This window comes from Capricornis sumatraensis, chromosome 10 (genome assembly GCF_032405125.1).
Source record: "Capricornis sumatraensis isolate serow.1 chromosome 10, serow.2, whole genome shotgun sequence".
Taxonomy (NCBI): domain Eukaryota; kingdom Metazoa; phylum Chordata; class Mammalia; order Artiodactyla; family Bovidae; genus Capricornis; species Capricornis sumatraensis.
Genome location: NC_091078.1, coordinates 89,015,845 through 89,033,220, shown reverse-complemented (window position 1 = coordinate 89,033,220; position 17,376 = coordinate 89,015,845). Strand labels below are relative to the sequence as shown.

General features: G+C 36.7%; 1 protein-coding gene across 12 annotated transcripts in view; it reads left to right on the top strand.

The window, feature by feature from the left end:
• The window catches only part of SLMAP (sarcolemma associated protein), a 157,501-nt gene that overhangs the window by 80,400 nt on the left and 59,725 nt on the right, over positions 1-17,376 (top strand). For all 12 annotated transcript variants that reach the window (XM_068982103.1, XM_068982099.1, XM_068982101.1 and 9 more), the window contains exons 3-5: positions 3,558-3,630; positions 10,500-10,536; positions 12,034-12,096. In XM_068982103.1, coding sequence (XP_068838204.1) covers positions 3,558-3,630; positions 10,500-10,536; positions 12,034-12,096 — 173 coding nt within the window. The remainder of the gene's footprint in view (positions 1-3,557; positions 3,631-10,499; positions 10,537-12,033; positions 12,097-17,376) is intronic.

Below are 17,376 nucleotides of genomic sequence, written 5' to 3'. Positions count from 1 at the left end.
GCTGTGGTATATACACTCAGTAATATAAGTATTGGAACAAAACATTCTTGTCTGGTTGCTTTAAATACTTGCCTTTTTCAGATTGGAAAGATAACTAACATTTCTATACATTCTTTTATCTAGTTGACTAAGAACCTTTCCAAAAACAGGATTGGCTAAACTATCAGCTTTGTCAGACATGATCTTTAACTGCTTTCAGTAGTGCACCAACCTTGTACTGCCCGGACAGTATTAACCCTTGGTTCACCTTACAAATTTGTACATTGTTTCAGTTGCTGGGCTTCATTAAAATATGTTTGAGCAAAAGAAATCCTTAGGTAACTCTCTGCACCTTTAAAAACAAAAAACACACTTCCTGTCAATTTAAATACATTGGTAAATTGTTGGTATTTCTGGGTCTTCTTGTTTTGTGCTCCTCTGTTGTAGGCTGTTTATAATAAATCTCTGGGGGAGTCACCAAGCTGCGATAAATTCATTCATTCCCTGTCTTCTGCCAAGAAAAGGGGGCAGTTAGGTGCTTTTTTGCAAGTGGAGATGAGCACTGCTCCTCTTCTTCCCTGAGTATTGAAAGAGATAACTGAGTATTGAAGAAATGATACCTTTACTCCTGAGTATTGAAAACTATAAAATATTGAGTTGGTAAAAAAATTCATTTGGGTTTTTCTATACGATATTACAGAAAACCAGGATGAACTTTTTGGCCAACCCAGTATGAATGAGATATGTTTTTTGGAAATATTTATTGAACATTTATTAAATACTGTCTTTGTACCAGATAATTCTGCTAACTACTAGATTTTAAAAGTGAGAAGCAATATTTATTGCCGCCCCCAAAGAGGATTGTGTAAATAGTAGATATTCACAATGCAGTGTCTTTACTCTTATAAGCAGAAATAGGAGGCTCTGGGGATAGCTAACTCAAATACTTTGGCCACCTGATGCGAAGAGCTGACTCATTTGAAAAGACCCTGATGCTGGGAAAGATTGAGGGCAGGAGGAGAAGGAGACGACAGAGGATGAGATGCTTGGATGGCATCACCGACTCAATGGACATGGGTTTGGGTGGACTCCGGGAATTGATGATGGACAGGGAGGCCTGGTGTGCTACGGTTTATGGGGTCACAAAGAGTCAAACACGACTGAGTGACTGAACTGAACTGAACTGAACTGAGTGAAGGAGATAAAAAGTCTAATCCTGGATGATAAATATCCTTTGGTTATGCAGGCAGAGGGATAAAGCACATCATAGACAGAGGACAGCTTGTGTACAAGTCATGGGGTTATGAAAAGTAAGAAATTTGGAGATGCAGATAGCTTGGTTTTGTACAGCTTACCTGTGGTATCAATAGAAGGGACTTCCCTATAGCTCAGATGGTAAAGAATCTTCCTGTAATGCTGGAGAAAGAAAAGAAAGTGAAAGTGAAGTCACTCAGTCGTGCCCGACTCTTTGCAACCCCATGGATAGTAGCCTGTACCAAGTTCCTCCATCCATGGGATTTTCAAGGCAAGAGTACTGGAGTGGGTTGCCATTTCCTTCTCCAGGGAATCTTCCCAACCCAGGGATCGAACCCAGGTTTCTCACATTGTAGACAGACGCTTTACCATCTGAGCCACCAGGGAAGTACAACACTGTGAACAAAGAAAATGAAGTCGCTCAGTGCAGTGCTGGAGACCTGGGTTCAATCCCTGGGTCAGGAAGATCCCCTGGAGAAGGAAATAGCAATTCACTCCAGTGTTCTTGCCTGGAGAATTCCATGGACAGAGGAGGCTGGTGGGCTACAGTCCATGGGGTCACAAAGAGTCGGACACGACTAAGTGAAACACATACACACATGATACTAATAGCAAAACAAAAGGTTGGGCCTGAAATGAAGGTCAGTAGTTTGCAGCGGTGATTACTATATGTTAGGCAGAGAGTTTAGAAGGATGCTCCATATCATAGATGATTCTTGAATCTGTGCTAGCTAGTACTTTACATATAATAAATTAGATATTAAAATTAGTATTGAGTAAACCATGCTAAATTTCTGAAGCTTACTGTACATTTCCAGATAATAGCATAGTCATATTACTTTGTGTTAATAATGCCATCTTCACAATTCATGAACCTGATCACTTAACAGGTTGCCCTCATAATGCATTAGCTCTCTAAAGTCGATTTTCCTGAGATGTAATTTACTTACAATACCAATTTTACACAGGTAGTTCACTGAGTTTGACAAATGTATACAATCACATGTCCACCACTCCTCTAATCAATTCAGTTGCATTCAGTCACACAGTCATGTCTGACTTTTTGCGACCCCATGGACTGCAGCACATCAGGCCTACTTGTCCATCACCAACTCCCAGAGCTTGCTCAGACTCACGTCCATACAGTCGGTGATGCCATCCAACCATCTCATCCTCTGTTGTCCCCTTCTCCTGCCTTCAACCTTCCCAGCATTAGGGTCTTTTCTCAAGAGTCATTTCTTTGCATCAGTTGGTCAAATCTAATCATGATGTAGTATATCTTCATCGCCCTCCATTAGCTTTAGTTTGTTTTTTTTAAATATTTTTGAATATTTATTTGGCTGTGCGGGATCTTAGTTGCAGCATATGGGATCTAGTTCCCTGACTAGGGATCAAATCCAAGCCCCCCTACATTAAGAACACAGAGTCTTAGCCGCTGGACTACTAGGGAAGTCCCTCCATTAGCTTTTTTTTTTAATCCTTCCATTAGCATTTAATTAGAGTTTATTAAACTAAATTAAAAAAAAAAACTCTTTGAACCCTGAAGAACATAGTATCTGAATAGAGAATTTGTTTTTAAATCAACTTTTAAACTATGGAAATAATTTTTTCTGTAAAATAGAGAGATATTCTGTACAAGTACTGCTTTTAAGAGGTTTTATCTCTTGAAATCTTCAGAAGGAGGAAGGAAGAAGCAAAGCAACCGTCTACTGAGTGACTGGTGTAATGTTACATAAAGATGTTTGGAGGTGGAAGAACAACCACCACCAAGAAAACAAAACCATAATTTTAAATACTAAGCTGGTAACTTCAGACTGGAGTTCTCACTAACAGCTCTGATGCTAACTATCAGAGAGTTGTAGAAGTCCAAGCTGTTATTATACAGATTTTTAGAGTTGTGAGGTATGGATAGGAGTTATAGGTTGGGCACAGGAGATTTAGGAGTAAAGACTGGCTAAAATTTAAACTAGGGGAATAGTTTACTTAGGTTTTGATACTGGCATATAGGGGAGAAAGTACAACCCCCACACACACACTCATTTATATATTTCCATATACTCAAATGACTTTATTGATTATTGCTATCGCATTGGAGGTTAGGACACTTTCAAGACAATTGTATGTGATTCTGCCTTTTTTGTTGTGATTCAATATGGATAGGAAAGGGTTTCTCCAAGGGAATGAATATTGCTGTTAAACCAACAAAATTATTTTCTTTCCCAAAAGTTATTATATTTAAGAATAAAATACATGTTTAAATATGAGAGGTACAGGGTTATGTTTAACTGATTATTTTATCCATGTTATTTGTTTGTTTTAACCAGTTACCCATGGGTGTATTGTTTCCACAATAAAACTTTTCCTACCCGATGGTATGGAAGCCCGGCTCCGCTCAGAGTGAGTATAATTTCATGCTATGAAGTTTCTGTATTAATTACATTGGTTAATAATATTCCAGATGATATTTTACAGTTAACACCTCAGAATTATTCTAATAATGTTAGAAAATTGATGTAGTGCTTTTGGAATATAATATACTTCTGTTTAATATAATTCAATCACATTAGTTATAATTCTAGTAAATAATATATAAGAAATCACAGTTATTTTGTTTCCAAAATTAACTTTGTAGTGTATATTTTGATGAAAAATTAGTTTTTTAGACTATTTGGAGTATACCAGTTATTAATGAATGATAATTGTATTCCTTTTAATCTGCATGTCATATGACTTCTTAAAGTATGGTTGCCTGTGAAGTTAATGCCAGTATCATAATCTTACAGGACTTTGGGGATGTTGACACAGTAGTCTATATTGGTGGGAGTTTTTGGAGGGATTTTCCAATTTTGTGGGTTTTTTTTTTTTTTTTTTCCTTTTTTAAAATGAAGCAGTGGAAAGATCACTTAGAGGAAGACAAACTTGAGAGGGGAATTTTGCTCATAAAATACAGACGTTAAAAGATAAACATATATACATTTTGATCTTGTACTTTTCACAGATTATTATTAAGTGTTAGAGGGACTTAAATAGTCTTTAGACTTAAGCATTTTTTAATTTTGAGGGGAAAACTTTGAATATGCTACAGGCTTATTTCTATCCCCAATGAAGTATTTTCTGTCCTACAAAAGCAGAAATGAATATCTAGGGGTGGGAGGTTGAGAGCAACAGTGATGAGAAGGTACAGTAGAGTGCTGAGTTAGGAGAGAGGGAAGAAGGAAGGCAGCAAAGAGAAGCCCTCCTGTTACTGTGATAGTGCTTTCACTAGGATTCTTGTATATTATGCTTCAGTTAGAGACTACTATTTTTTTGTTTTTAACCTTTTAGGATATCTATCTGAAGAAAACAAATTTTAAAACATTTTAAATTTAAAACATTAATCTGTTTCCTATTCTAAATTATAGTTTAATTATTAAAATATAATTAACTTTGGGAGGATTAATGTGACTTAGTTTTTAATATGATTTAGTCAAGAGTTAAGGTTTTAAAAATAAGAGTAACTGTTAATTGACTAATAATGAATGGCTTCTTAAAGACCTTGATGTTTGTATTTAACGAGATTTTTCTTTCATGGATTCAGAAGCTTTGAGCAGCTTCTTAAAGGGTCATCTCTGTTCTCAGGTTCTATCCAGTAGGGCATGTGAATTTTTTCTAAGTCTGTGCTAGTAAATTGTGTTCCTGTCCCTCTTGTTTCCCCACTGCTTTTCATCTTTGTTCCTGTTGCTTTCTCTTTGTTTGGGTTTTCTTATGTAGTTAAATGTTAGCATCATTTAATATTTTACTGCCAGTTTCATTGTACATAATCTAGCTGACTCTGAAGAAGGTGAAGTTTTGAACAATTCTCTGGAGTTGCAGGAAGGTCAGAATGGTCTTTAAAAATAAATAGTCTGGTTCAAAGCCCAGCTCCACCTATTCTGTGACTTGATCAGGCCTCCCTTTTCTCATCTGAAAAATGAAGTTATCGGCACCTATTGAACAGAATTTTTCTGAGGAGGATTAAGCAAGATTGTACACTTAAAGCATTTGGTGTAATACCTGGTTCAGAACGAACACACGATGAATAGTGTTTCTGTTATTGTAATCTAGTATTTTTTTAGCAATCAAGATGCTTTTAAGTATGCCAGATTGTTTGGAGTTTAAGATACATTATGTAGATATCATATATTTTTTTCAGGTTTTTCAATGGGTATACTATTTTCAAAAAGCTGATTCTTTTCTCTTCTTTGATTTTTATTATATTTCACAAATAATTTTCCAGTAATAAAAATCAGAGAAATTGCCTATAATCCCACCACCTTGACACTAAATAATAGTTTTTCTTTTCTACATTCCTTGTTACATATCAACTGTTTGCATAATTCAAAGGGAAATACACCTAAGTCCACAATAGTTTTTGTCAAGTACAAAATATATCTTATGGAATGTTTTGCTAGATTTTTAGACTTCTGTTTATTAAAGAGATTTTCATGAGAACAGAAATTACTGTTCTTGGGTCACTAAGAAAACTGTATTTAAAAAAAAAAAAACTTCCATTAATAACATTTGCATCTATTTGGACTTTATTAAGTTCATTTCCTTGTATGTGCATATCTACAGAGAAAAGGATACGTATCCAAAATAGCTATATCCGGGTGCTGGCATTGGGTTCAATTCAGTTCAGTGGCTCAGTCATTTCCGACTCCTTGCTACCCCATGAACTGCAACACACCAGGCCTCCCTGTCCATCACCAACTCCTGGAGCCTACCCACACTCATGTCAGTTAAGTCGGTGATGCCATCCAACCATCTCATCCTCTGTCATCCCCTTCTCCTCCTGCCCTGAATCTTTCCCAGCATCAGGGACTTTACCAATGAGTCAGCTCTTCGCATCAGGTGGCCAAAGTATTAGAGTTTCAGCTTCAACATCACTCTTTCCAGTGAACACTCAGAACTGATCTCCTTTAGGATGGACTGGTTGGATCTCCTTGCACTCCAAGAGACTCTCAAGAGTCTTCTCCAACACCACAGTTGAAAAGCATCAATTCTTCGATGCTCAGCTTTCTTTATAGTCCAAGTCTCATATCCATATATGACTACTGGAAAAACCATAGCCTTGACTAGATGGACCTTTGTTGGCAAAGTAATGTCTCTGCTTTTGAATATGCTGTCTAGGTTGGTCATAACTTTTATCTAGGTTGTTCATAACTTTTATCTAGGTTGGTCATAAGCATCTTTTAATTTCATGGCTGCAGTCACCATCTGCAGTGATTTTGGAGCCCCCCAAAATAAAGTCAGCCACTCTTTCCACTGTTTCCCCATCTATTTGCCATGAAATGATGGGACTGGCTGCCATGATCTTCGTTTTCTGAATGGTGAGCTTTAAGGCAACTTTTTCACTCTCCTCTTTTACTTTCATCAAGAGGCTTTTTAGTTCCTTTTCACTTTCTGCCATAAGAGTGGTGTCATCTGCATATCTGAGGTTATTGATATTTCTCCCAGCAATCTTGATTCCAGCTTGTGCTTCATCCAGCCCACTGTTTCTCATGATGTACTCTGCTTATAAGTTAAATAAGCAGGGTGATAATATACAGCCTTGACGTACTCCTTTTCCTATTTGGGACCAGTCTGTTGTTCCATGTCCAGTTCTAACTGTTGCTTCCTGACCTGCATATAGGTTTCTCAAGAGGCAGGTCAGGTGGTCTGGTATTCCCATGTCTTTCAGGATTTTCCACAGTTTATTGTGATCCACACAGTCAAAGGCTTTGGCATAGTCAATAAAGCCAAAGTAGATGTTTTTCTGGAACTCTCTTGCTTTTTCCATGATCCAGCGGATGTTGGCAATTTGATCTCTGGTTCCTCTGCCTTTGCTAAAGTCAGCTTGAACATCTGGAAGTTCACAGTTCACATATTTGCTGAAGCCTGGCTTGGAGAATTTTGAGCATTACATCACTAGCATGTGAGATGAGTACAATTGTGAGGTAGTTTGAGCATTCTTTGCCTTTCTTTGGGATTGGAATGAAAACTGACCTTTTCCAGTCCTGTGGCCACTGCTGAGTTTTCCAAATTTGCTGGCATATTGAGGGCAGCACTTTCATAGCATCATGTTTTAGGATTTGAAATAGCTCACCTGGGATTCCATCACCTCCACTAGCTTTGTTCATAGTGATGTTTCCTAAGGCTGACTTGACTTAACATTCCAGGATGTCTGGCTCTAGGTGAGTGATCACACCATCATGATAATCTGGGTCACGAAGGTCTCTTTTGTACAGTTCTTCTATGTATTCTTGCCACCTCTTCTTAATATCTTCTGCTTCTGTTAGGTCCAGACCATTTCTGTCCTTTATCGAGCCCATCTTTGCATGAAATTTTCCCTTGGTATCTCTAATTTTCTTGGAGAGATCTCTAGTCTTTCCCATTCTGTTGTTTTCCTCTACTTTGCACTGATCACTGAGGAAGGCTTCCTTATCTCTCCTTGAAATTCTTTGGAACTCAGCAATCAAATGGGTATATCTTTCCTTTTTCCTTGCTTTTCACTTTCTTCTTTTCACAGCTATTTGTAAGGCCTTCTCATTCGGCCATTTTTTTTCTTGGGGATGGTCTTGATCCCTGTCTCCTGTACAGTGTCGCAAACCTCTGTCCATAGTTCATCAAGCCCTCTATCAGATCTACACCCTTAAAATCTATTTCTCACATCCACTGTATAATCTTAAAGGATTTGATTTAGGTCATACCTGAATGCTCTAGTGGTTTTCCCTACTTCCTTCAATATAAATCTGAATTTGGCAATATGGAGTTCATGATCTGAGCCACAGTCCACTCCTGGTCTTGTTTTTGCTGACTGTATGGAGTTTCTCCATCTTTGGGTGCAAAGAATATAATCAGTCTGATTTCAGTGTTGGCCATCTGGTGATGTCCATGTGTAGAGTCTTCTCTTGTGTTGTTTGAAGAGGGTGTTTGCTATGAGCAGTGCGTTCTCTTGGCAGAACTCTATTAGCCTTTGCCCTGTTTCATTCTGTACTCCAAGGCCAAATTTGCCTGTTACTCCACGGTTTTCTTAACTTCCTACTTTTGCGTTCCAGTCCCCTATAATGAAAAGGACATCTTTTTCGGGTGTTAGTTCTAAAAGGTCTTGTAGATCTTCATAGAACCATTCAACTTCAGCTTCTTCAGCGTTTCTGGTCGGGGCATAGACTTGGATTACCATGATATTGAATGATTTGCTTTGGAAACGAACAGAGATCGTTTTTGAGTCGTTTTTGAGATTGCATCCAAGTACTGCATTTTGGACTCTTTTGTTGACTATGATGGCTACTCCATTTCTTCTAAGGGATTCTTGCCCACAGTAGTAGATATAATGGTCATCTGAGTTAAATTCACCCATTCGAGTCCATTTTAGTTTGCTAATTCCGAGAATGTTGACATTGACTCTTGCCATCTCCTGTTTGACCACTTCCAGTTTGCCTTGTTTCATGGACCTAACATTCCAGGTTCCTATGCACATTGCTCTTTACAGCATCGGACCTTGCTCCTATCATCAGTCACGTCCACAACTGGGTGTTGTTTTTCTCTGGTATTGGGTAATTTTTATTTATTTCCTCATGCTTTACATTTTTCTTATTCTATAGTCAATATTTATTGTATAAAATCAAGAAACTAAAATTTAAAACATCTGTTCCAATTTTATGGGGCAGAGAAGAAAAACTAAAATTGTATATACCTTTTTAAACCTTCAGTAGGCACCACATATGGTTTCTAGAGGTGCAGAGGTGAATTGTTCAGAGTGCCTGAGAACACAGATGTAAAATTAGAGAAGCAGAGCAGGGGATTAATATGGTCTTGGTGGGAGTCTGTACAGCATACTATGGGGGCTCAGAAGGGAGGTGGGTGATAATACTTAATATTCCATTTTATTCAGCATCTTAGTGTCCTGTGACTAATTGAATTGAGATTTTTCTTAGAGGTTTGTAGTTACTAGAGTGAAATCAGAATTGCCATTCCTATTTTTAAGTCCTGCAAGATCAGTTCATCAGGAACTTACCTGATGAACCAGCTGAATCTAAAAACTTTACCTAATCAACCGTCAAGCTGAGTATGACTTGATTGGCCTCTTGGATATGGAGTGAGGAACAGCTGGTAGGGGGCATGAGTGGCAGCCTTGATTTGTGCTTCGTCTGCTCCCATCCCCCTCACCCCGCTCGCCCCCCTGCCCCCCGACACACACCGCCGTTACAGTATCTTACAGGGCATTTTAAGCAGGAACCCTGGCTTCCGTAGCTGCTCTTTTCTCATGTGAGTGGTAGTAGTGATCAAGTGCTACTATATCTTATTATAAGGTGTTAAAACAAGGTACTGTTTTAAGCTTTTTATTTATATTAGCACATTAAACAGGGGAGTCTGGTGGGCTGCTATCTATGGGGTTGCACAGAGTCGGACACAACTGATGCGACTTAGTAGCAGCAGCAGCACATTAAAACACTCAACAGTAATCTTACGTGGTTAGTTTTATGATAATCTCCATTTTATGGATGAGGAAGCTGAGACCTATAGTGGTTAGATAACTTGCTCAAGATTGTACACCTGGTTAAGTAGAGCCAAAATTTGAACCCAGTCAGTATGGCTTTTGAGCCCCATGCTTAACTTCTCCACTACACTGCCTCTTTTATACTTTACAAGGCCAAAAAGGGTGATTAGTACCAAGTGATAGTGTGTTAATGTTTAATTTCAAAGTGATATACTGAGATTAGCCTCATAACTACATATAAACTTGTAAGTGTGTAAGGTAGCTGGGTAGAGAAGAATAGTACTTATGTTTTGATTGCTAAAGTTGTACTCCACTAGAACATATTTCCAGATTCTAACCTTCTTTACTGTAGAGCCTTGCTTTTTAAGACTTTCTGTGTAGGACTACTTACTTTTAAAAGAACTTAATTTACATGTTACAAAATTTTAAATGGATAGTTTAAGGAGTGCTTCTTTTCTGTTTAGTTCTTATAACCAAGGAATTCACCATAGACCTCATTAATAGTAGATCCAGCAAGGGCATTTAATGTATTTTGGATTTTGAATTTGTGTTTAGAAATATATTAATGTGTAAAAGGTAGGTTTGTGTATTTATTACCTTATTTTCCAAAAATTTCTGTATGTTTATGAAGGATTAGAAATAATTCACATTCTTTTAATAAAATGAAAGAAAGTGTAACAACTTTGGGGTTTAAAATATGCTCGTGCTGTCATACTCTTTTCCTCTGTTGTCAGAAAATTAGATAAAAATTCTAAATTTTACTTTTCAGTGTCATCCATGCTCCATTACCAAGTCCTGTTGACAAAGTAAGTTGCTAATGATTATTTTTTTCCAAACTGATTCAGCTATATTGCTTTGGAAAATGTTTTTGTTTGTTTTAAATATGCTTTACCTAGAAACTTAATTCTCTTTTGTGACAAAATGTAAGAGTGCATTTGGCTGTATAGTTAATCTAGTCTGATCTTCAGTAACTAGAGAATGTACAGTGGATGTTTCCTAGGGAAAAAGCCTTTGTTATCTCAATTAGTGGCTGACTAAACTAGAGTTAGCCGTAGGGAAGAAATGTTAGTTACTACTGTTTATTATGCAATATGTTTCTGCCTAGAAATATTTGTTAAAGCTTTGTGTTTAGATAATTTACTCAAAATATACTTACACGTGGAAATAAAACAGAAGTACAGGCTTACATAAATTGCTCTTTTATTGTCCCTAAAGATCAATTTATTTGATTCGGACAGAAAGTTTGCATTAATTAATAATTAGAAAAAATTTTTTTTCTTTTATTTAACAGTGTATTAAACTGTAGATATTCTTGCTAAATAGCAAAAAAAAAAAAATCATTTGTATCTTTTGGCATTAAAGTGGAGCTATTGGGAGAAATATTTTCCTTTCTTTTTTCCTTTCCATTTGGATAAAGAATGAAAGCCTACCTGAAACTGAAGTTATCTGTTAGATTCCTCTTTTAGAAGTAAGCATGGTTAATCATCAACTTCAGCAATACCAAGAATCATTTTAGAAGTAAATAGTGGCCCTGCTTATTCAGGACTAACTTTAAAAAAATAATAATATCACTTCTTGTCTTCTAGTTAGAATATTAATTTAAAAAAGACTTTCTGAGCTTAATAAAGAATGATGTTAACATTACTAGTAAGTTAATATACAAGGCTAGGATAGTATTGAAAATCTTGCATTCTAAGCATTTCTGCTGTGACTTGTAATGTTTGAACACCATTATTTCTCATCTTTTTCTTCTTAAAACCTATGTATCATTAAAAGGAAAAAAAAAGATAAACCATTTTTCATTGCTTCTGGCCATTGGATGAAGTATTGTATTGCTTGTCCTGCTTCCTCCCCCACACCCCCCACATACAAATATCATTTTGAAGATGGCTACTTCTAAATGAATTGTGACTTGTTAACATATTGAAGAACTGTTTAACAGTGTATCTTAAAGGAAAAAATGTAGATCTGTTGATTTAACAAGTATTATTTCTGGGTAAAGAAAAAGCTATATTGCCTTTGTGCTGTAAGTTTGTGATTTGGTTTATCAAAGATTGTTTTCCTGGATAGCACTTGTCGAACCATCCTGGTTGTAAATCTCAAACTGATCACTATAATACAGTACCATCTCTAGGTTTTAGACACGGAGCAGAAATATTTTGAAAACTAAAGGAAATCAATTTGAAAAATAATTACTTATTTTGCATGTTTCACTAAATAGGCATTTCAAGGACTTGGTTTGGCTTTAGTATCTTCTGCAGATATTTTGTGTGACCGTTGATGGTATGCCCTTTTGTTTCTAGGTTGCTGCTAACACTCCAAGTATGTACTCTCAGGAACTATTCCAGCTTTCTCAGTATCTTCAGGTAAAGTAAATCTTGAGATTTCTTTGTCTTTAAAAGCAGAGCTTAGATTTGATTTTGCTAGTTCACAAACATGGGCTATAGAAATATTGGCTACATACAAATACAAAGGAAATACCTTTTCAAAGTAAAAAAAAGCAATTAAAAATAGTTTTTATTAAAAAAATAGGATTTAAAAAGTCAAAATTGTTAAGTCTGGAGAAGATAAGGTTCTATACAAGAGAAGTTTTTTTCCATCAAATATGAAGGAGTTCCACAGTGTTTCTTTATCCAAAGGTGAGTTTTAAATAAAATTAAACCTGGAGAGATTTTGGATGCTATTTATAGCTATAATAGCAAATAATATGAACCATTAAAATATTAACTGGGTTTCCCTGGTGACTCAGATAGTAAAGAATCCGCCTGCAGTGCAGGAGACCTGGGTTTGATCGCTGGGTTGAAAAGATCCCCTGGAGGAGGGCATGGCAACCCCCTCTAGTATTCTTGTCTGGAGAATCCCCATGGACAGAGGAGCCTAACGGGCTGCAGTCCATGGGATTGCAAAGAGTTGGACATGACTGAGCAACTCAGCGCACAAAATATTAACTATTAATAGCAAATATATAGCGCTTACTATATGCCAGACTCTAGTCAAGCACTTTACCTATATTAATTTACTTAATCTTAAAAAAAATCCTATAAAATACATATTTTATGCCCATTTCTATAGATGGACTTACTGAGGGACAGGAAGTTTAATTTGCACAATATCACATACCTAGTATGTGAGTGAGCTTGGACTTAAACAAAGACAAGTCAGACCTCAGAGTCTCTGCCCGTAAATACTGTTGTATGCTGCTCAGGCTGTAGAAAGATTTCTTGACAGGACAGATACTTATTGTAGAATGGGCTGCTGAAGAAGTTAATACCGTTGTTAAAGAGCAATAGAAATCTCGAGAAAAAATATAAGTGATTATTCTTTCTTTTTTTTTCTTTCTTTCTGATTTTGGTAGATTTCAACTGGATTATGGTTCTATAGCTATAGAACCATATGTATATATATAGATGTATGTCTATAGAGCATATCTATATATGCTCTTAATATCTGAAGAGCATATCATAGGGAACATGATTAAGGAAAACTCCAGATCAGGAGTTTAGAGGTTGAGGTTTGTATCTTGATGCAGACTAAATTAGTTCTGTGACCTTGGGTGATTCATTTTATATATGTATGTCTTCAGTTGCCTTTTGTTTAAAATGATAAGACCAAACCAGTGACCCTGGATCCCTCCATTCTTTTATAGATCAATCACTAAGAGCAGTCCTACTGCAGTTAAAAATGTACACATATGTGAAAACTGTCAGTGTATTAATCAGATCTTGTCTTCCTCTGGAGCATAATGTAGTGGTGAATTGAAAAGCGGTTTCACACGCTTTCAGGTTAGAGAACATAGACTCTGTCCAGAATTCCCTGGATTTGATCCGTGGCTTTAACTTTGGACCTGTTGGGAAAGTTGTTTAACTCTTGTGTGCCTCACTTTCCTCATCTATGATATATGTATAGTAGCACTTACATCACAAAATTGTAAAGAATAAATGAATTAAAACAGGGAATTCCCTGGGAGTCCAGCGGTTAGAACTCAGTGCTTTCACTGCTAAGGGCCTGAGTTTGATCCCTAGTCGGGGAACTAAGATCCTCTAAGCCAAGTGGTGTGGCCAAAAGGAAAAAAAAAAAAGACATGTAAAGCACTTAAAACAATGTCTGACATGTAGAACGTATGCTATAAATGTTGGTAGTTGTTTACCATTCAGTAGGAAGTCACATTAATTGATCTAGCTCTCTCTTATTTTTTTGAGGTAGAAGACATTTTTTTTTTCACTTTCTCACCTCTTTTGTTATTTTATTTTTATTTGGAGGATAATTGCTTTACAGTATTGTGTTGGTTTCTGCTGTACAACAACTTGAATCAGCCGTACGTATATATAACACTCCTCTCTTGAGCTTCCCTCCCGACCCCAGCCACCCACCCACCCACTTAATCCCTGTCCTCTCGGTTGTCACAGAGCACCAGACTGGGCTTTAGCAGCTTCCCACTAGCTCTCTGTTTTTACATGATAATGTATATTTCAGTGCTGCTCTCTCAATTCACCCCACCCTTTCCTTCCCTCTGTGTCTACAAGTTTATTCTCTATGTCTTGAGGTAGGAGAAACTTTGAGATTAATCTCTTCTAACCTTCATTTTTCATATGAGGAATGTGGGGCTTCTATGGGATTTCCCAGGGCTATGTACTATAGTTACTAGTCATTGTCAACTGTGAATCTAATGCTCTCATTCTAGCTCTCATTTCTACCTTCTTATCAGTTCTTTGAATATTCATAGTGGCATAATCTTTCACTGTTCTTTTTCTAATTCTTTGAGAGAAAATTACACTGGCTTGTCTCTTCTGTATACATCTCTTGGAATTGCTGAAGTTCTAATATAAGTTGTAAACCTTTTGAATAAAAACTGAAATAGATACATTTCATGTCTCAGAACTAATCAACCATTCCTAGAAGTGTTAGGTATCTGTTAGGATGTGGTTCATGGAGTTATGAAACACTAAATGGAATTGAGTAAAAAAGGTTAAATTACACCATCTAGTGTAAGTAGTGGTTGTTTGCTGGGTTTTTGTTTTTGTTTTTAAGTAAAACTTTTTGTATCATTAGTGATTTCCTGGATATTAGGAATGTTTTAGAAGCTTAAAATAAACTTGGCACCTAGTCGCTTTTAAGTGTAAGCTGTATTTTAATGTGGGTTCTGAGGTGGTATGACTTTTATTAGATTCCTTCATCTGTACTTTCAGAGATATTAAAAAGCAGTTCCTCTAACTCTAATTAGACCAGATTTTCCCTAATCGTTATTTATCAAGGATATGGAGAGCAATAAACGCATGCTTTAAACCTCAAGTGCTATGTTTGAAGTATACACTTCTCAGTTGATGTAGCTCCGAGGTCTTAGTAAATCTTCTTCTTTGGATAATGACAGGAATAGAAGAAAGTGAAATTTTAAAGTTTTGCCAGAACCGCAACTGAATGCTGTGTGAGCATTTTCACCTTGACTTGCAGTGAAGGAGACCTTCTTAACAGCTATCAAATGTTAACAAGTGACCTAGAGATAAGGCGTTGCTTGCCAGTGTCTTTCTCTGGAACAGTATTCCTTTGGAGCTACCAAATAGTTATTTAACTCATTGACTCCCAATTACACGGAGTTAACACTTGGCCTCGTACTTATGTTTGACATATTCATCTGTGGCTAAGTGTTGTATGGTCACAGAGAGATTTAGAACACCTGAAAGTGGAGTAGACTGTGAGGATAAAATAGTCTGTCTTTTTAAGTATATATAACATATAAAATTTTTTAAAGGAAAAATGAAAAGACACTTCTTTTTTAGATGTCATACTCATGTGGCTAAGCCATTATGAAGTATTTTTGCTGCTGTCTCTATATATATGTGTGTGTGTGTATGTGTGTGTGTCTGACACACACACATACACACACTTTTTAAAAATATATATATATATATAGAATGCAAACTTATATCATGTGTTGGATTTTTCTATTCTAGGTTTTGTTCTTTTTTTTTTTTTCCACTTATTTTACTTTACAATACTGTATTGGTTTTGCCATATATCAGCATGAATCCGCCATGGGTGTACACGTGTTCCCAATCCTGAACCCCCCTCCCCATACCATCTCTCTGGGTCATCCCAGTGCACCAGCCCCAAGCATCCTGTATCCTGCATCAAACCTAGACTGGCGATTCGTTTCTTATCTGATATTATACATGTTTCAATGCCATTCTCCCAAATCATCCCAACCTCTCCCTCTCCCACAGAGTTCAAAAGACTGTTCTATACATCTGTGTCTCTTTTGCTGTCTTGCATACAGGGTTATCATTACCATCTTTCTAAATTCCATATATATGTGTTAGTATACTGTATTGGTGTTTTTCTTTCTGGCTTACTTCACTCTGTATAATTGGCTCCAGTTTCATCCACCTCATTAGAACTGATTCAAATGTATTCTTTTTAATGGCTGAGTAATACTCCATTGTGTATATGTACCACACTTTCTTATCCATTCATCTGCTGATGGACATCTAGGTTGCTTCCATGTCATGGCTATTATAAACAGTGCTGTGATGAACACGTGTCTCTTTCAATTCTGGTTTCCTCTGTGTGTACGCCCAGCAGTGGGATTGCTGGGTAATAAGGCAAGTTCTATTTCCAGTTTTTTAAGGAATCTCCACACTGTTCTCCATAGTGGCTGTACTACTTTGCATTCCCACCAACAGTGTAGGAGGGTTCCCTTTTCTCCACACCCTCTCCAGCATTTATTGCTTGTAGACTTTTGGATCACAGCCATTCTGACTGGTGTGAAATGGTACTTCATTGTGATTTTGATTTGCATTTCTCTGATAATGAGTGATGTTGAGCATCTTTTCATGTGTTTGTTAGCCATCTGTATGTCTTCTTTGGAGAGATGCCTATTTAGTTCTTTGACCCATTTTTTGATTGGGTCGTTTATTTTTCTGGAATTGAGCTGCAGGAGTTGCTTGTATATTTTTGAGATTAGTTGTTTGTCAGTTGCTTCATTTGCTATTATTTTCTTCCATTCCGAAGGCTATCTTTTCACCTTGCTTATAGTTTCCTTTGTTGTGCAGAAGCTTTTAATTTTAATTAGATCCCATTTGTTTATTTTTGCTTTTATTTCCAGTATTCTGGGAGGTGGGTCATAGAGGATCCTGCTGTGATTTATGCTGGAGAGTGTTTTGCCTATATTCTCCTCTAAGAATTCTATACTTTCTGGTCTTACATTTAGATCTTTAATCCATTTTGAGTTTATTTTAGTGTATGGTGTTAGAAAGTGATCTAGTTTCATTCTTTTACATGTGGTTGACCAGTTTTCCCAGCACCACTTGTTAAAGAGATTGTCTTTAATCCATTGTATATTCTTGCCTCCTTTCTCGAAGATAAGGTGTCCATAGGTGTGTGGATTTATCTCTGGGCTTTCTATTTTGTTCCATTGATCTATATGTCTGTCTTTGTGCCAGTACCATACTGTCTTGATGACTGTGGCTTTGTAGTAGAGCCTGAAGTCAGGCAGGTTGATTCCTCCAGTTCCATTCTTCTTTCTCAAAATTGGTTTGGCTATTCAAGGTTTTTTGTATTTCCATACAAATTGTGAAATTATTTGTTCTAGCTCTGTGAAAAATACCGCTGGTAACTTGATAGGGATTGTATTGAATCTGTAGATTGCTTTG